This window comes from Lonchura striata, chromosome 3 (genome assembly GCF_050655825.1).
Source record: "Lonchura striata isolate lonStrDom1 chromosome 3, ASM5065582v1, whole genome shotgun sequence".
Lineage (NCBI taxonomy): Eukaryota > Metazoa > Chordata > Aves > Passeriformes > Estrildidae > Lonchura > Lonchura striata.
Genome location: NC_140705.1, coordinates 58,947,867 through 58,968,618, shown reverse-complemented (window position 1 = coordinate 58,968,618; position 20,752 = coordinate 58,947,867). Strand labels below are relative to the sequence as shown.

At 34.8% G+C, this 20,752-nt stretch overlaps 1 protein-coding gene across 5 annotated transcripts in view; it reads right to left on the bottom strand.

Moving 5' to 3' along the window:
- The window catches only part of SCAF8 (SR-related CTD associated factor 8), a 150,580-nt gene that overhangs the window by 95,013 nt on the left and 34,815 nt on the right, over positions 1–20,752 (bottom strand). For 2 of the 5 annotated variants that reach the window (XM_031504360.3, XM_031504361.3), the window contains exons 8-20: positions 20,356–20,435; positions 19,825–19,942; positions 17,070–17,201; positions 16,859–16,971; positions 16,177–16,370; positions 13,913–14,013; positions 12,199–12,312; positions 11,434–11,590; positions 10,198–10,328; positions 9,050–9,194; positions 8,458–8,538; positions 7,653–7,874; positions 5,300–7,016 (exon numbers count right to left, since the gene is read on the bottom strand). In XM_031504360.3, coding sequence (XP_031360220.2) covers positions 5,314–7,016; positions 7,653–7,874; positions 8,458–8,538; positions 9,050–9,194; positions 10,198–10,328; positions 11,434–11,590; positions 12,199–12,312; positions 13,913–14,013; positions 16,177–16,370; positions 16,859–16,971; positions 17,070–17,201; positions 19,825–19,942; positions 20,356–20,435 — 3,291 coding nt within the window. In that variant the 3' untranslated portion in view covers positions 5,300–5,313. Of the gene's footprint in view, positions 1–4,629; positions 7,017–7,652; positions 7,875–8,457; positions 8,539–9,049; positions 9,195–10,197; positions 10,329–11,433; positions 11,591–12,198; positions 12,313–13,912; positions 14,014–16,176; positions 16,371–16,858; positions 16,972–17,069; positions 17,202–19,824; positions 19,943–20,355; positions 20,436–20,752 lie in introns of those variants that run through there. The other 3 variants (XM_077782160.2, XM_085576635.1, XM_021551776.4) reach the window with 2 other exon arrangements.

The following is a 20,752-nucleotide window of genomic DNA, read 5'->3' as shown; positions in this document are numbered from 1 at the left end:
AATTTTAACACACATTAATGTGAACACATATCCATTATGACACAGATATGCATACAGAAAATAATTCAAGAGGAATTTTGCAGCATTAAAACATTAAACATTAAAAAAAATTCAACTAGCCTATTTAGAAGTTACAATGCTGTCTGACCATACTGGTTTTTGGCAAAGTACAAAACAGCCCCTTGTCTGAGGGCTTTAGTATAATTTCATTAGATAAGAAAATGCAAAATTGGCACGAGTGACTTAACTTTAAAAGAAAAATTACAGATTGGTAAAACAGTGATACAACTAATATCACTGTTAGTATGCAAGTGCTGAATCGCGCATTTTAAACTCTTGGAGAGAGAAAACACATTAATCTGTAACTGTACAATATATCTTACAATATATCATTTGTAAGAGAGCTTAGACTGCTAGGACTTCCTCCTCTAATCTTTGGTAGCAGACCATCTAAAAGATATTAAGAGTAGGATATTCAATGAGACAACCCTTTTTCATCAAATTCTTGCTAGACAGGAATTAAAGAACAATGGCAAATACAATTTTACAGCTTACCAACTTCAACAAAAACCCTATTAACAGACTCTCATCACTGACAAGAATCACTTTTCAGTTCCTATATATGTTATTACTCAAAGAGATGTCACAAATTTTCTTTTTAGTAGCTCTACTTGGCTTTTCTTGACTATGAAATATCAAGTACATACATTAACTGTATTATGTTTATTGTGCACCCAAAGAACTTGTACCAAATAAGTGGAGTTAACAACATCACTGTGACAGCCCTTTGAGGAAAAATGTAAGACTAGTTACAATTAAGGAAAGATGTTTTTGTCATTCTTGTTCAAATAAGTAGCTTCAAATTTAAGAAGAACATCCTGCCTTTATGCCTTTTAAAACAATTTCTCATTTACACCATTAAATGGCTTCACAGTGTGTGCCTACTTGTGGAAAGGAAGTTGAAAGAAAAATCTGATTACTGCAAAATTCAAAAGAATCAGCAGTAGATGTCACAACAGGGAAAGAAAGATCCTTTAATTACCTGAATCAACAATAACAAAAAAGGGAAAGAAAGATTCTTTAATAACATGAATTAGTAACAAAAATTTGTCCAGTTACTCTTGATGACTCCTGATATTCTAAATAGGTTTTAGAATTATAAAGCTGGAATATGATGTTTTACGAGAGTATGTAATGATAGAACAAGGAGCAATGGCTTTAAACTAATGTACAGCAGACTTAGATTAGATAGAAATTCTCTACTGTGAGAGTGGTGAGGCACTGGAACAGGTTGCCCAGAGAAGTTATGCATGTCCCATCCCTGAAAGTGTTCAAGGCTAGGTTGGAGGCAATTTTGAACAACCTGGTCTAGTGGAAGGCGTCCCTGCCCATGGCATGGGAGTTGGAACTAGATCTTTAAGGTCCCTTTCAACCCAAACCATTCAATGATTTTGACTGTTCAGCTCTCCCATCATCAAGAAACAAAAAGTCACCATTACTGAAAAGACAGAGAATGAAATTTAGGATCCATTTCTATCTGTTTCAAATCAAATTACCCAAAGATGTGAGTTTGGGAGAAAAGTCAAGAGTACTTTCAGTTTGACTAGCAGAAAATATCCTTGCACATGGTCAAAACTGCATATTCAGAGGCTTCTGTAAAAACTGGCTTATCTGATAAACATCTTCTTTATTTTATAATTTTCCAACTGTGCTTAAGGAATGCCTGTTTATGCCTTACTACAGGCTTGATTACAGTACTCCCATCTTGACTTACTAAGGCTAAAAGCTCCTTAACTTCATAAAGTCATTTACATCACTCAAGTGGCTCTACATATTTTATAGAGCTCTACTGAAGCAAAGGGATCTAACAGAATATATTCCCCGGAGTCTGTAACAAAAGCAAGTACCACACATAAAAAGCAAGAGTACCAGTACTTCACAGGAAAAGGCTTCTGCAAATAAATCATGTCCTTAGAGCAAACGAAGCCTACATTTCATCTTTATGGATATGGTGTTCTACTCAAATACACTACAGTGAAAGAACCATAGCCTGTTGAAAAGGCAAATACATGAAACAACTTACTGATGCCTATAGTTTTCAAGTAAATGTGCATACCTAAATACAATGTGTTGCCTGCAAAGCTACCTCAAATGTTGTTCAATGTATCTGTTACTAATGTGAATCATACATCAGATTCCTCAATTGCTAGAACCCACAACCTTTCATCACTACAGCAAGCTTTAAACCAGTGTAAGCCAGAATTGTTACCCCAGTGCCTGGGCCCCATCATCTTTCTGTCCCAATCTCACTCTCTTCTTTGCAAAAGCAAAACTTAAAAGTCACTCCCATGAATCACATCAAAGAATTGGTCTGGGTGTTAGGACAGTTCACTTCAGTGTACACACACTAGCTTATGATGGCTTAATCTACAATAAGAGAGGAAAGTCTTCACTCCAGCTGTGAAACATTTAAAATTTCCTACTACCAAGATAAAGAAACCAGACTGTTTCACTAATATAAAGTCCCTTCAAGTTTCTAAATATGGCTATATTTTGGTAATACATATCTGCATGCTACGTTATTTAAATAAAAAATAGAACAGTTCTAGCTGTAAACATGATGCAAATGAAGACTGTACAACAAACTTTTATTCTACAAAAAAACAGCATTTAGAAATTGATGGTGTAACACATATGTACAGTAGCCACTTTATTCGTGTTTGAAAGATATTAACAAAGATAATAGACTCATTAAATGCACTGCTCTATACCACTACCAACCAAATTGTTTTAACAACTCTCACCTGTTAATTTACCTAAATCTTCATACTATGAACAACTTGGTATACTGCAAGCCCCAGTTTAGAAAAACAAGATATTACCTTCTAGCTTTCAGGAGGTTTTAAACAAAATGTTTAAAAAGTAAAGCTACTGCCAATATGTGTTTGATTTTGAGTATTTATTTCTGTGGCCTATGGCTGAAACCTTTTCAAACTTAACATATTAACATGAAATAAAACCCCTTAAGTCCATAAAATATGCTTAGAGCTATTTGTGCTTTTGGGCTTTCACATAATCAAATCTGCCTGACCAGAACACTCTGAGTAGCTGGTGCAGCAGCATTGGTTGAACCCTTTGAGCCAGAGACTGCCCGTGACAATACATTTACCTTAAACATTGTTCATCTCAACTCCCAAGACACATTCTGGTAATAAACACATCAGCAAGGTCCATTACAAAGCAGTGATTATTTATGCATACCTAATGACTACTACTTGCACAAAGATAATAATTCATTCAAGTCCACTCTTTCCAAGGGCCACCTTCATTATGCTGACTGTTTACTATCCAGAATAAAAATCCCTGGAACTAAAAAACTGAACCATGACACAGCATGTCATATACATGCTGTGTATACCCCACCATCCAGAGGAAGAGGACTACACACACGAGTAACTTGCTTCTAGGTTCAAAGGCATGCTAATGCTTTACACTCATGTGATGTTTTCATACTTTCACCCCTTTGAGGGAAGCGGAAGGGAAAAATAAAACTTGCATGTTAATGCTTTAATGTTAAAGATCAAAAATCTAATCTGAGCTAAAAATGTTTATTTTACCAAAGGGGCATTCATGTGCCCTTATTACCTTATTATGCAAGAGGAAAACAACTTTCTTAAAACTATGTCAAATGATGATTTCAGACTCAGAATTTTAATAAAACTTATTTTGAAAGAAGTTGGTGAAACGCACTTGAATGGAACAAACTGAAAATCTAACATCATCCTACAGCTTAACCTTTCCAATTGAAAGGATACACAAGCAGCAAAGCAGGTGAAACAGGAGAGAATAGTATTACTAATTAACCTAAGCAGCCAATTCATCTCAACAATTTAAAGAAGTTCAACTTCAATGTTATTCCATCAAAACACAACCCTCCAACTCTTATTTCTGTTAAAAACATGTAGGGTTTTTAGACCAACATCAGCTTACTTTTCATGCAACATTTCTGAGCTTTTGAGTCATTAAAGTCAACCACAAAATACTCAAACACTAACACTATCTATTCAGAACACCAAATATATTACAAAATAAAAAAATGCAAATACTTATTTAAGTTTTGGCTTCATGCATATCTGCAATTTAAAAAGTAAGCTGGAATACTACTGCATATTCTTACAGTATATATGTTCCACCTTCAAGAAGTAGTAAGAACATTGTAACAATGAGCATGAGCAGATAAATAGAAGCTTGACAGTACTGCAGTGAAATAAGTTTTATCTTACTACCTAAAGAAGGTGAAAGGCAAATTTTCACAACCTAGTTTAATTTCAATTTTATTGAAGTGCCTAGAGCATTCTGTGAGTGCTTGCACATACACAGGCACACACAGAAAAAGTGGTATCTACAAACAGTTTACACAGATATTTACATACATGTTATTTACATAAACTAATATGACTGCATGATCTTTGATAAAAAAACATATGCTTCTTGCACATATAACTGTTGCACTGGTTTTACAAAAGTAATATAAACCTTTTGCAACAACTGGCTAACCATATATCATAGCTGATTCCAAGTTTTTAGAGCTTTCAGGTTTTTAAAAAAAATACAATACCTAAAACACTGTTATCAAACAAATATGCTTTATTGGCATCTAAAAACAGAATGCACCCAACATTAAAATGTACTTTTCATTTCTTAAAACCACTGCAGTACGAGGAACAAATCACAAACACTTACTTTAGAGAAAACAGAGACTATAGTGTAGATTTTACAAAATCACTTTTAATCTCTGTGTTATGCTCCTTAAGTAACATGGGCCATTTTTTTTTCTGCCGAATTGTAGGAACATAAAATATCACAGCTTTATCTATACTTTAAAATTCTGCAGCAGCCTAAAAACACGGACAAGATACACCAGCACCTGTTTTCAAGTGTAACAATTTTGATGGCCAAACTAAGGGTAGTATCTAAAAATTCCATTTTCTTCCATAGGAAGTCTTTGTTTGACAAGCTGTTAATTTATCATTGTGAAATTAAAAGCAACTGGGGGCAAGTTTATGCTTTACCAAAGAAATAAAATAAAATAAAAACCAACAAAAGCAAAAAATGTTTACCTACCATGTTCAAATTAAGAACAGTGTTCTATACAAGTCAGTTGTACAGTTATTTAAGTGAAAGATGAACAAGAACATCAGATTAACTTAATTCTGGCAGACAAAAGTGAACTGCTACGGTCCAGTCAGCCATTTATCTATTACAGAGAGATGACAACTTTACAAAAGGTATCTTTTACCTACTGAGTGATGATTATGTCCCCTCAGTTTCTGTGCTTTCTACCACTGGTTCACTCTCTATATCAGCTTCTGTGTCATTCTTCTCTTTGTTTAGCTCGACAGAAGATGTCAGTTTTTCATAAAGTTCTGGATCATCTTGCACCTGTGCAGTCGGTGTCTGACTTTCTGTCTCTGTATTTTCACCATTTACCTGGGGCATATTATCAGCTTTGCGTTGAGAAGTGGCCCCATCAAAATATTCAAAAACCCGTGGATGTGGAGGCGGGATCCAGTTGTTTGACATTCTGTCTCTTCCAAACCTGTTTCCATTAATTTCTCTGCAAAAATTAAAATCTCTGTCATCCCTATCCCTCTGTCTTTCCCAGGGTCTTCTGCGGTCATCAAAATCTCTGTGAGCATCTTGTTCAAATCCTCTATTCCAACTAGGACCACTTCTACTATCAAACCTATAGTTTACATGCCGAAACCTCTCTCTGTCTTCATGGAAGCCTTTAGGGCCACCATAAATAGGGAAGGCATGGTGTTCTCTTTCATCATAATCTCCTCTCTGTCCCCAGTGTTTTTCTGAATTGAAACCAAAATGCTCTCTTCGGCCAAGGTTATCTATACCTGGTCTTCCAAAATTTTCTCTCATGTCTATATGTGGTCTTGCAAAGTGTTCTCTTCCATCTACTGGAGGCCTTCCTATACCCTCTCTTGGATCAACTGGTGGTCGTCCAACAGAATCTCTGACATCCACTGGAGATGGTCTATTAAGATTATCTCGGTTTTCCACCGGAGGAAAGCGATAATCTCTGTCGCCCTCCTGTTGAATGTTATCACCTCCAAGTGGTAGTCTTTTCTCTGGATTAGAAATGTTATCAATATTTTGTCTTCCTGGTGTTCCAAAAGGTCTTTCTGTTTGATTAAAAATATCTCCTGGAGGAAAAGGACCTCGAGGTGGTGGTGGGTGAAGAGATGGATCAAGGATTGTGGGAGGAGGAATAGTACGCTGTGGTGGTATTCCTGGTTGCATTAATGGAAACCTTGGTCCAGGCGAATGGGGCATTAGGCCTGGACGAATATCTATAAGAGGCATTCCTGGCATTCTTTGATTACTGATATTTAAATGAGGCATGTTTGGAACTACAGCTGGATGCTGCATTGCCAGAAGTCCAGAATTACTTGAAATATTTGGTGGTGGCACTCCCATAAGTCCAGAACTAGTTGAAACATTGGGTGGTGGCATTATGAGAAGCCCAGAGTTGCTTGAAACACTTGGTGGCTGTACTCCTGCCAGAACTCCTGAGCTGCTGGACACACTGGGTGGCTGCATTCCTGTCAGAAGGCCAGGGCTGCTTGAGACACTGGGCGGATGAACTCCAGCAAGAAGCCCTGAGCTACTTGAGACACTTGGTGGTGGCACTCCAGCCATAAGTCCAGAGCTACTTGAGGCGTTAGTTGGCTGAATCCCGCCAGCAAGAGATGAGCTACTGGAGACAGCAGGTAGCTGCATTCCTCCTGCAAGACCAGAATTGCTGGAAACAGTTGGTGGTTGCACTCCTCCTGCAAGTCCAGAGCTGCTTGAAACACTGGGTGGCTGAACTCCCCCTGCAAGCCCAGAGGTACTTGAGACAGTGGATGGCGGCCCTTCTCCAGTAAGCCCAGAATTGCTTGAGACACTCGGTGGCTGCACTCCTCCAACAAGTCCAGACGTACTTGAGACATCACTTTGCACTGAAATGCAGTGACAAGAAACACAATTAATAAAAAATACCAGTGTAACACACAGCATTCAAAACAAAATGCAGTTTAATCCATGTTCAGGTAATGCACGCAGATGATACTGCTGGTAAGGTCTGTCCTAGCTTCTATAACTATTATATATTATTTCAATCACATTGGTGATACACAGACATTATGCCACAGAAATGAATGTCTCTACATAGTAAAGACTGTACAGTAGCTTAAAATCAACAAACCCCACAGCCATCACCCAATTTATACAATGAGACTATTAAAATATTTGATGAAGTTCTATAGATGTTATACTGTCCTACCCTCTCCTGCTCCTTTCCATTGGTACTTGTGTAATCAAACTGCCTTTTTTAAGAAGTTTTCTAATGGGTTCCCAGACTTAGCTTTACTTTTTGAGACTATATTTGAGCATAAGTTGCCAGCAGCCAATGATCAGATGATGACAAAGATGGTTCTCACCACTTCCCCAAATTAAATTCAGAATGACACCCTACCCAGCCCAAACCTTCCTATTTTGTAGTTACTAGCTCAATGAACTATGATTTGCAAAAATCTCTTAGCAGAGTATGATGCTTTCTGTACACGATGATATCATATAATGAAAACATTTCTTACCAGATCTATTGTTTTCACTGGAAGAAATCTGAAGGTCTGTAAGATGTGGTCCTTTGTCATCTGATTCTGGTTTGTTGATTGGCAGCGGATTAAAAACACTTCCAGCAGATAATGTTGGAGTAGCTAGATTGCTAGTAACTGTGCCAACTGGTAGAACAAGGCCAGTAAAAGGAACATCCTTCATTGTCTCTTGTGCAATTGGTAATGGAGGTTGTACTAAAGCTGTAGAGATATAACAGAAGTGTATCACAGTAATCATATAGCTAAACTTTCAAATTTAGTTTGGTAGAAGTCAGGCTGATAAATCAGAAGAAATGAAATTCATTGCCCACACTGGTACATTTTTTGATAATAAATTTCTTATCCTCAATCAGCAATGCAATATTTAGGGCTTTTTTCTAGAGATCATGAGCTGCAGGCAAACTTAAGCAATCTAACATATCATTAAATGTTAGATGAATACAGTTAGAATGCTAAACTAAAATAAATTATTATATATTATTCAGTGCTCAAGACCAAATAATTCCAGTAATAGCTACATGTGTTAGAAAGGTTCAAATATTGAACTATGCATACAAATAATTTAAAATCTGCAACTTAACTCCATGTTAGGTACAGTTTTTCAGTCTACATTATAAGCTCTGTAAATCTTTCTTTCAATGCCTGCTTAAACCACCTAAACAACTTTTGTGCTGCTATTTCTCATTACACAGAATTAAATTGCTTTTGATTAAATAACAAGGAGTATATAAACAAACTAAACTTTTCATCACACACAAACAATTGTTAGAGCAATCAAACTTACGTGTTGGAACAACTGGTGGGACAACAGGCGGTGGGACAACAGGTGGTGGGACAACAGGTGGAACTGGAGGAGGCATATAACCTATATGGGAAAAAATGACAAATGATTACATGAAAAGCAAATAAACTTTTGCCGTAAAAGATTGCCTACAGTATTTATCTGAAAAGGTTGTGCCACTGTACACTAGCAAACAACAAATTAATAGGAAGAGGCAACAGTGGTTACTGTTTTCAAAAACAACCCCATCTTCATTACAGATGATCTGCAGGCGCATCTTTAAATGATATCTGCCAGGAGTATCCAAAGAAGAAAATCAAGAGTTTCAAACTTTTCAAAAGCAAAGAGACTGACTTAAGTACTTTTAAATTTTAATTTTTCACAAAGGTAGACAGCTGTGATTCTTATTCTCAACAGAATACATTGGTAAAAATAATACCAAGTTGGAAGTAATTTTAATCTAGTATACAATTTAGGTGTCAAAGGTCAGCTCACTCAGACAGTAACCAGTACTTGACAGAAAACTTTGATGTACACAGAGGCACATGAACTGCCTATGCTCATTACACACTGCATTTCATTTCTACTGACTTACCTGGAGGTGGCTGTGAAGGGTTGAAACTTGCTCTCAAGAAGGGTGGAGGAGGAATTGGGCTATATCCAGGAGGAGGGACAGACATTGTGACAGGAAACGCAGGTGGAACCAAGCTAACAGCAGGCACAGCTGGAGCTACTGGAATCTTTTTTCATGGAAAGAAAAACAAGCAGCTTCAATACATAACAGTATTCAAGGACATTAAAAGGGATAAACTGATTTAACTGCAATTCACATCAAGCACTACATGTACCAAAGGCTTTGTATGTGTTTTAAACACTGAGGAACTAGATTGCATTCTGAAATGATACAATATAAACAAACAAAGACACTGGAAGAATCCTTTGTTATCTTTACTTGATTCTCACACAACCAAAAATACAGTTTAACACTATGTCTATTCAAGAATAAAAACGTACCTATCACAGAGGGGTGAATGCAGAAATGCAGAGAGAGAAAAGGAAGAAAAATGTAGATAGTGTAGCAATTTGGGGGCACTTTGAAAACAGTGATTCTAGTGTCTAGAAAAACTTACGTGTTTTAGAACAGTCCAGGAAAATTAAGTTTAGCGTGCATATTGTAAGGCTAATAATCCCGATGAACTCTTGATGAATACTTCTGAAATCCTGATTTAATACTTCTTGAATGTTTGAGCTATGCATTTTGTTACAGTGCATCATATTTACAATGATGTAATTAGAAGCAGTATAAATGCAATATATACATGTATATCTAAATATATACTGATCACAGTGTACATTAGGAGACAGCTGACATAAGAAGACTGAAGACAGTTTTTGCAAAGAGGAAAAAGCCCAAAATTCAATTCAAGTAAATGCAAATATATTAACATTCATATAATTTTATGTCAGTTCAACAACTGAAAATGTCTATACACATTTAGAAAGATAAAACACTAATAATATATGTACAAAAACTTTTGTATTAAGCAACTGCATGAAACTAAAGATTATGCTCACGCATGGCAACTATTCTATCTAAAGTATTTCAGAGATGAGCACTAATGGATGCAGGACTTAAATAAAAAATATTTTATCACTTAAACTCAGCATTAAAGTTTACCTGTATTGAATAAAAAGTCTGCCCAGCAGTTCTGTGGGGCTTTTGCAAACCCAGAGAATACCAACCTGCAGCATAGTGACTGGTTGTGTGTAAGCTTCTGTCTGTGTTGTTATAACGGTACTCTTATCAACTGTAGCACTCTGCGTCGTTTGAGTATTTTCTTTAGCAGCTTCTGAGCTTCTGGCTGTTTCCCACTCTTTAAAAATGACATATTTTATTATAAAAAGATAATTAATGTGATATTTTTGTTTAGATGCCTTCCTTCTTAAACAATAAATTTGAATCGAGTATCTACAAAGATGCATTACAAGTAGCCCTCAAACTTATTATGAAAAGAATGAGTGCAATTATTTATTATTGGGTTTTTTTAAAGAACATAAAATATCTTTATCTACCTGCCATGCTGTTTAATTTGCCTGTATACAAACTGATTTTTCAAAACTCAACAACCTTTTTCACCAATGATTCTGTTAACAATTTACAATACAGAGTACGCTCCTGTTTTCTAAATCTGTAGCCAATATATGTATGTTACCACTCAGCAACTGTACACTGAGGAAGAATCCTGATGTTAAACAAAAGTCACCACAACCTCCATTTCTTCCATCTGACATTTCTTCAAGAATTTTGTACTTTAAGTGTAACATAGTAAATGTGTTTCAGTAATGTTACATGTTTTAATTTTTGCTATTTATACTCAAATTTTCACTCAAAGCAAGATCGTATTTTGACCTGAAGAATCACTGTCAATACTATAAAAATCTTCATTTACTGTTATTTTGGTATAGATCTGTTTCAAGAAGTTACAGTACAAGTAAATATTTCATAAACCTAACAAACTGTTCAACTAGGTTTCAGAATAAGAGCTAACACTACTTGTTTTCCTGTCTCTCTATTTTATGGAAAAAATACCATAAAGTTCCCTTAAGCTGTGCCTATCTGGACAAGTTCTAATTTCAACATAAGTCTTTTATTGGAATGTAACACTTTGCTAATCATAAGCAGATAACAAATTCTACCCAAATTAATATTGCACATACCAGTGCATAAAAAGTTCGTAACTCATAAAATATGCTAACCTTTATTAACGGGCCTAAACTAATTATCCTCTGTCACCAGTTTTTTGCTGTCATGATAATCAACTAAATCTAAAATTAGTTGATTAATCTAAAAATAAAATCTAGATTTCATTATTACAGTGCCATTTATATTGTAAACAAATAGCTAGAAAAATCTATGTAAATGAAAAAAGAGTATGTATTTTCTAAACAATAAATTTTCTGAAAATTTGCAATCTGTACCTGTATTTACTGTTTCCTGGTCAATCATGCCACCTTCAGCAAAGCCCTCCAAATCATCCAATTTCACTTTCTCCCATGGAATATAGGAAACTCCCAGATCCACATCCCAGAATTGCTTGTATTCTGTTTTCACACCTTTATTCAAAGCCCAAGCAATCTGAAAATAAAACCCAATTAGACAATTTGGTTAAATCATATAACCTGGGAAAAGGATATTTCAGATTGCCGTCAATCTTCTGTCACTGCACATCAATCCTCAGTGTCTATTAAAAGTTTCAACAATGTTTGGATTTTAAATGAACCTGCAAGTAGTTGCCTTGGCCTCTAAAACTGGTACATGCATGATTAATTACATCAGAAAGCTTAAATTTGTTCTACATTAATCCTAACATATATATGGGTAAATTAAAAATACAGTATTTCAAGGACTTACTCTAAAGTATCAAGAAACCCCTATAATATTTAACAAAATACTTAACTCCAAGACTAATATTAAGTGACTCAAAAGGTCAGGTACAGGACGTAGGCTGTATGTACATAAACTATTGTCCAGGTATTTCCTAAAGATCAAGTCATTTTTCTACCTTTGATATTGCCTGTTAAAAGCTGCATTTAACACAGAGAGAAAGCAGTTTTCACCTCACTGATTCATTCTTCTTCTTCACATTGTACATTTGAATGAACAGCTGCTAAAAGACAAACCATCATAGCAGAATTGCATTGTGTTTGAAACTGACAGCATCCTTAAGACTAAAATCACCTTACCTTAATAATTTTAGATCCAATTTTATATGACCCAGAACTAAGTTTCTGAAGAGCACGATATGCATCTTGTCTATGTACCATACAGACATAAGCACATCCTCTTGGGGGAATCATCTATGGAAAAACAGGAGTGGTCTTAAAAAGTAGGAAAATCAGTACTTCAGATTATGTAATGACACTAATTGAATACTAATACTATAGAAGGAAAGGCTTATGTTGTGAAAATGGTTACCTTAATCGGCCATATTAACAAGTTTGGGCACCGAGAAAACTTAGGCGTGATACTAGCAGGCTACTTCAGTTACAACATTATCAAGAAGCAGCAGGAAACTGAAGAATGAGTGTTATAAATTACATGAAATATTTGAACAAGGAGCAGACTGGGAGCTACATTATGACAACTTCAAAAAAGCAGAAGTTGCTACCTATTCTTAAGCTCCAGATTCTCTGTGAGCTGAGCAATACCTTCTAACAGAGGGGCAAAACAGTGATTAAAAGTATATTGCATTTTTGAAGGGTAGACTCCTCATTCTTTAATATTATTTTTTCTAATGTTTTATTGTATTTATTTAATGTTTATTTAATGTATGACATAGCTGTAGTCTTTGCAAGATTACATATTATGTATGACAATTGCTTACATTCGTTTTAGCAAAAAATCCTGGTGTGCTTTTACACCGTTTAAATGCACACAGTAGCACAACAAAAGTGTAAGATGACAGACTGTAAATATATTTAATATATTTTCTAAGAATTGCATTAAGATATACATTGTTATTCTAGGTACTTAAGCTTTGTGGAATGTGTAAGATGAACCATCTACAATATGGTTTGCCTTTGTAATATAACAGGTACTGGGACATGTATAGTTGTTACATACTTTCCTTAATTGATAGCCCCTGCAAATCAAAATGAGGTTTAAATGTCTGGCTATGGGGCTGGATTTTTCACTTGTGAAACTTTTTAGAATATTCTGTAAAGTCACAAAAAGTATTCCTTATTAATTACATATTTGAATATATTAACATGACAGGAAAACTGTAAAAGTATTATCGAAATGAATGAAATTACATAAGAAGCATTTTAAAACTGCTGATGCAAGAGGAAAACCCAGATTTCTCTCATGCAGATGTGCTGTTTTAGGAGAAAAATACTTTCTTTTGAAGCTGAATCATAAGCCATTGAGGTACTACTCTAAACACCTGACTCTAAATTACTCTAAATAACAAGAATTGTATCTCCCAATTATAAGCATCTTTTTAATTGTCATATTTTAGAAAAAAGGTTTTTTTACAGTACAATTTCTTTTCTTCCAAATGTTTTATCAAGAAGGATTCAACTTAATGAATTCTCTGTTTGGAAAGTAACCAAGAACAATGAGGATACAATTCCACAGGTGTCCTTAGACCAAGGAAAATTTATACCTTCTCCATGACAGTTCACTAAACCAGAACAACCATAACTTTTTGGTTAAACCCTCGTTTAAAAACTGCATAAAGTGCTAGAGCTTAGTCTTTTTACCTTGAAGTGTACTTAGTGCTTCAAAACAGAGTAGATGAAAACCAGGTGACAAATACCATGACCACATTTTTTAACTGTGATAGAAAAGTCTCCTAAATACAAGTTTAAGCAACTGTAACGAATTTAGAGGCATAAGCATGCTCAAGTTTCTAGTCTAGCATTTCTGAAAAAGCATAGCAATATGCTTACTTACATTAATTGACTCTATTTGTCCAAATTCTTCAAACAAGTTTGTTAAATCTTGCTGTGTAGCCTTCTTGTCTACTTGACCTACCCAAAGAGTAGTACTGCAAACTGTCAAGAGACACATCAATCAAAACACTGAAGGTTAGCTTATGAAACACTCTATAGCATAAATGTAAAAGGTTTTAAAATTACCCAGGAATAAATCCCAATAACAGTAAATCTATTACTATATAGAGATTAAGTACATTAACAAAAATTATAACGGTTTAAACAACACCAAACATATTCACCACAAGCATTCATTCTTGTTTAATTTTCTTTAAACAAAATAGTTGTTTTCATAGAAATAAAACTGTAAAAATCTATAGATTATCAGCTAAGGTAAACTGAATTATAAATTACTTCTGGAAATAAAACCCAAAACATTTCTTTTCTACATTCCATTAAAGACCATGCCTTTAGGATTCCTGTCAATTTTAACAAAGTAAGACTAAGTTCTAACTGGCTAAAAGCGTATTACAGATGGAACTTAATACTGCAGTAATAAGCACTGCATTTTCACCTGAAAATAGCAACAGTACTATCAATTTACGACGGGCAAAAACCTGGAAAAAAATTTATCTGAGGCCAATCAGGCTTAAGATATGCATGATACTTCTGATTCTTGTCAGTTCCACCACAAGCCCAGATCCCTGCCTTCCAAATGTTCACGCACCCTCCTCACCAAACACAAATACTCACTGACTTCATTCTCCCATATGTACATGGTTCCAATTCCTCTCTCTTCCAAATACTGCCCAATCTATATGTGCAGCTTGGATTTCTTGGCCTGCCCTACCCTTTAGCAAGGAAACATTCCTTCTTCATCACTATCTTGATACATCACGTCTCCTTACTGTACCAATCCTGGTGCACCAAAATGGAAACCAGAGCTGTGCATTCTGTCAACTGACATTTTCAATTGACATTAGTACTCTGCAATGCTGAGAATGACCAGTTTTAAGATTTCTCTTGGACAAAACTTGTTCCTTACGTGCTTGTAGGCATCCTTTTTGTATCTCAAGGTGTTAAGCTCTAGGAAATAATTCTTCAGATCTCAGCAAGTAATAATAGTGGCTGTCACTGAACAAATTTCATTAAATAGAACACTTGTCAGGTGAATTATTTATTCGGTCACTTACCTCCCCCCAAAGTTTCCACACTTCACTTAGCCTACTTAGTCCTTTAAACTTCACAGGACATCAAGTGATGCTGCTGTTTGTTACGTTACTTAACATCTCTGTCTCTCAGCTCCCAACCATTCTGATTATAGCTCCCTGCCTTGTGGACTGCTGGGAGAAATCTACACCTTAAAACCAATTTGTCTCTTTTCATATGTAAAACCAGAGAAGAAGAGGGGGGGTGGGGGGGGGGGAAATGCATATAAACTGTAGTACAGTCCCCAGTTTAAAGTCACCTTGGAATGATATAAAATATTAATATGAAGAGAACACAACATTCTTTCCTTTGCAAAAAATGAGTTGTGAGCTGCTTATCATGTCAAATAAACCATACAGTTCTAAGACACAAGGTAAATGCAAAACTATACCAGAAAGAGTTTATAATCTATCTGAAAAAAATAAATTCTCAAAATACATTCCCTTTGATTTAAGCAACTGGATGGAGGAACTTATTTTTCTCCTTTCTACCTTACTTTTTTTAGCATGTAAATTCTCTGTGCAAATGAAAGCAGTGCACAGCAGCACTCTGCAGAGGTTGAAATCCACTTTATTCTTGAACACTTTCTTAAGATACCACTTTATGTTCTGTCTTACACTAGTGAATTTCACCTGCTTTGGTGCTATATTCCTCTGAAAACCTATTAAAAACAATGTGAACATTTTAAAACCTGGACTTCTAAAATATCCATCAAAGTGTTCAAAGTGCGCACTACACCCTTTAACATTTTAACAATTTTCAGACCAACTGCTGGACACATTCAAATGCCAAGTGAAAGACAGCATTAAAGAGAAAGAAGCTTGTAACTTAGAGACAGCCTTTGCTGCTCTCTGTTTAGAAGCATAATCAGTGGTGCAAGTGCGAAACATCAGCAGAACAGTATGATACTTGTTCTTGTCTAAGATGACATGATGTACCTAAGTTGCAAGAAACATCAGAAATTAAACTTCTAAATATATAAGTAGTCAAGATAAATCTTGTTCTGTCAATGGAAACAAAGCCTTTTTTTAATTCAATCCTTCATTATTAAAACACTATGCAGGTGCTACTTACCACTTAGTGTTTTTGATCGTATAGGAGGCAATCCCTTTTTCTGACGTTCTTTTTCCCTTTCCCTAGCCCTTCTTTCACTGGAGTATGACCGAGATGACTTTCTCTTCCTTTCTCTTGATCTTGAGCGTGAACGTTTTCTGTGCTTCCGCTTACGAGAACCAGACCGTGATCTAGACCTTCGTTTTCTTGGTGACCTACAAAATACTTAATTTTAGTATGCTGAGTTAAAAAAAAAAAAACCACTTTGACTTAGTTGTCTTTTAACTATGAACTTTAGGCACTAGACAGGTATTTCCATTATATTCACTGAAACTACTTCAGGAAATAAACTTAATGCAATTTGGGTGAGGAAATGTTTTGTTTTAAAACAAAACACATTCAAAATGTTCTGTATCTACAGTACCTAATTCTCTGGCACAGAAAGCCTGTCCAGCTGGCTAGTGTTAGCTATTTTTGTAACCTGAACAGGTCTTAAAAAATTTCAGTTAAACCACCCATATGGCAAATGAACTGTCATACCAAAAGTCTGCATCTAACACATAAATATTTAATGAATATGTCTTTTCATTGCCAAAAACTGCTGATGACAGTTTTGGAAAATACAGAATTAAGACTGACAATCACAAATTGCAATTTTTTTTCCAAAACACTTCATTTGCTTAATACAAGGTAATTACAAAACCTTGAACGAGATCTTGAACGAGTTCTTGATCTTGAACGAACAGCTGATTTCTTTTCTTCTTGTTCAAAAATCTCTTCTTCAGCAATATCCTGACCTTCATCTATATCCATGTCCTAAGGTCAGACATAAAGAATGTTCAATAACACTTAATAAATTTACTCACAATACATATCACTCCTTTTCAATTTCTGTAATAAAAGTTTAGTTTTACCTGTTGTTGAATATCCATGGAATCATCTACATTTGCTTCCACTTCTAAAAACTGCTGTTGACTACTCCCTTGTGATGGTGATGCAGAGTGTTCTGAACCAAAATTTCCTTCTTGATTCTCCTCAGGGCTTGCCTAAATAACAGTTAATAATATACTGTAATGCCCCTTGCAATTCCAAATGTAATACTATACAAAAATAATATTCCCACTTCTCATTAATATGAAAGCTGAACTGGATATCAATCCATTCCATTCCTTTTTTATAGTATAATCCTTAAACACAAAACCTTGAAATAATTAATATTTCTGATTACAAAAGATTAGTATCTATTTACTAAATATCAAAATTACAGTACACACAGAGTACACAATTTACTGCTTAATTCTGCTGCTTCAAAACAGAAATTTACAGGATAAATGTAGCCATATGCTAGTGACTCTGAAAGACACCCGCTTGTCCTCCATGCATATACATTAATAAATGTTATTTTGATACTAACACAATAAAAATATTTTCAATACCACCTGAACTAGTTAAAAAATTTACACTAGTCTGTACTTTTTTACAGTGAATGATTCCAGACAAGCAATTACTGAAAGATAAGGGAGGAAGCTGTGTCATTTGTGTCAATATGGCAATTTCAAGAGATCTAACAAAATAAGCAGTACTGAAAAAACACCAAAATTAATGAATATGGAATACTCAAGGTGTTGATGATTTGCTACGGGAAAAGCTATACCAGCCTGTGCATTGCCTAAAAGTACAGATTTGGAAAAAATATCTCTAAGGTACAAGATAAATTCAAGAACCAGAATAAATGAAATTAAAATATTCAGAAACTATATAAGAGTAATTTTGAAAAGCAATTTAAAATCTGTAATCCATTACTGCAGGTAAACATTTCAGCAATCGTCACTATATTTTAACTTTTAATTAAACAAATACCACAGGTTCTATCTACCAGAGAATAAGATGAAGTTAGCAGAATGACTAGTAGCAACAATTTTATCTTTATTTTTTTAAACATCTTGTAGCAAGTTTGTAAAAATATATTCTACTATAATTTAGTCAATTTATTTGCCTTCTGACAGAATGTTTCGTCTCATTTTCCTTATATTTAATTATTCTTCAACCATCTATTTCTTGGTGTCAATGTCTATAATTCTTGTTGCGCCTTCTGTTTTTATCTTCTGTCCTCTCCTCCTTTCCCTCTGCTCCTCATCAGATGCCTGAAAATTTTGTTTTGTGCTTTATCTTTCCTTCTCTTTCCTTTTGATCTTTCTCAATGAAACTTACATGGAATTAAAGAAAATATTACCCATAAAATACTGCAGTCACTACAAAGTAGTTCCAGCAGTTTGTATCTTTTAGCTGTTATCGAAGTGGAAAAAAACACTTTCTCTCCATACTGACTAGACAAGAAGACTGGACCTAAAGGGAAAATTTGTCAGGTCTTGTAATAGAAAATTAAATAGTAAGGGGAGAGTCAAGTAAATGTTCTACCCATAAACTTTGATTTTGCATATTTTACAATAGTTAGGCATTCAATATTTTTATTTTCAAATTAGACAGATACTTTTTGGTATGACACATCAAAAGCTTCTCAAACAGATAATTCCTGATTGCTTTATTCCTTTACAACATTTCTAGTGTTTAGAAACAGAAATGGCTAGATGTTCATCAAGACCCAGAACTATTTAGAGTCTGTAGCTATGCTGTATATTCTTTTCCATTTACTACACTTAAATGAGAAATGAAAATAAAACAGTAAAATAAAGCAGTAAAGAAACAGTATCTAATAAAAATTAAATTAATAAAGTCAGAAATTCAAAGCTTAAATGGCATTCTTTATTGAAAGCTGAGCCACTTGGCTCAGGCAGTGGAATAGATTGTTCAGGGTGGTGGTGCACAGCTTGAAATAAAATCTACAACAGGTGTTTGTTAAGTTTGTGATCTTTCACTCTGAGATTTCTATTTTCCTGTGAAACCAGATCCAAATACTCCACATGAAGTCTACTTCATACCTGGTCAGGATCAAGACAAAATACTTTTGTTTATTTTGTTTGTGGGTTTTTTGGGGTTGTTTTTTTTTTTTGTTTTTTTTTTTTTGAATGGGATCAGGAGGGAAAAGAACATTTAAGTATTGAGGATTAATCTCAGTAGAAATAAGCCAAGTTTCTTTAGCGTAGAGAGGACACAATTCATAGAGTTAAGAAGGAACCTTGGATTATCTCAATCGCCAGTTCTTAATGAATAATTTCTCACGAAATACGTGATTATTTCTTAGCTTAGATTCTTCAACAGAATTATTTCATCAATTATTAGTCAAGACAAAATCTGTGGAAATTTAAAGTTACTCAGAGACTCTATTCTGTCCTCCCCTCAGAGACAGGAGCATAACCACTTCATTGCTCACCTTATTCCTTTTGCAAGCATGGGAAAGCTTTTTTTTCCCCCATATAAAGAGCTGAACAGACTAAGCAGAGTCATGTCTAACTAAAGTAATGAGCACTCTTTCCTAAGAGAAGCAAAATGTACTCCCCACATTTGGTTGTGGGGTTTTTTCCTGCTTTAAGCACTTTTTTCCACTTACTCCACTTACTCTGCAAGCTTTTGTTACACAGTCAGCTAGTGACAAAGACTTTAATTATACGAAAACTGTCAGCAACATCATAATTTTTTTGTCCTGTACATGCTTTTTTTAATCATAGGAGAACATAAATTATTACAACAGCCACAAGATGGAGTTCTTACCTTTTGAGGCTGCTGCTGCTCCAGAAGCTGTTGTCTTAGATGTTCTAAATTTTGCTGCTGTAGCTGTTCAGCTAGTTGGTGAAAAAGTGAGTTGTTCACAGATTCTGGTACTAATGGCCTAAAATGAAATAACTTAAATTTAAAAATAATTTTAAAAGCCTACAGTTTTTCTGTTCATTTAAACAGTTAGTAAATAGGTCTTCACTTGAAACTGTGTTTCAAGTTTAACTAAAATGTAAAACAATGAGGACAATGGAGCCAGTTCCACCTTCTAATATCATCACTACCCCATCAACTGTATGAATATAACTATAAAAAGCAAAGAACATGCTAACTTTATCCTAAAATAAAAAAAAAAATCTGGAACACAGATTTATAATAAAATGTGTATGTTAATTTAGAAAACCGTCTTTTCCTACTGTTTCTGTGTATTTATGGTCTGAAATAAGTATTTTCCATACTTAATCATAATTTTCAACTAGCATCAGGCAAATTTTAGCATCTTCCATAAGAAACATAGCTTGGTCTTACAACTGGGAAGAGGGAGTTTCCTTCTTAGGCTCTTCATTTTGTTCAGATTCTTCCCCAAAGTCAAACCTGTCCATCAGCTTCTAGGAGAAAACAAAATAAGCATTACTGAACACTCCTTAAATGTCCCTTTAAGTATATTTCCTTTCTATTAGGAAGATGTTCTTATTTCTCAACATAAAAAACAACAAAAAAAAGAAGTTTGGAAAATAACCTGAAGAAACTACTAAGTGTCATAGTGCTATTGTTACTAAACTCTTGAGTGCATTAAATCTTGGCCCAGTTTTCCTGAGCTCTGCTGCAACAAATACAACTACATGTTCTTTCCATAGTAACTAAGAGCTACTTTGGAGAAAAGCTTAAATAAAGATTAATTTTATGTAATGCTACCCTTAGTTAA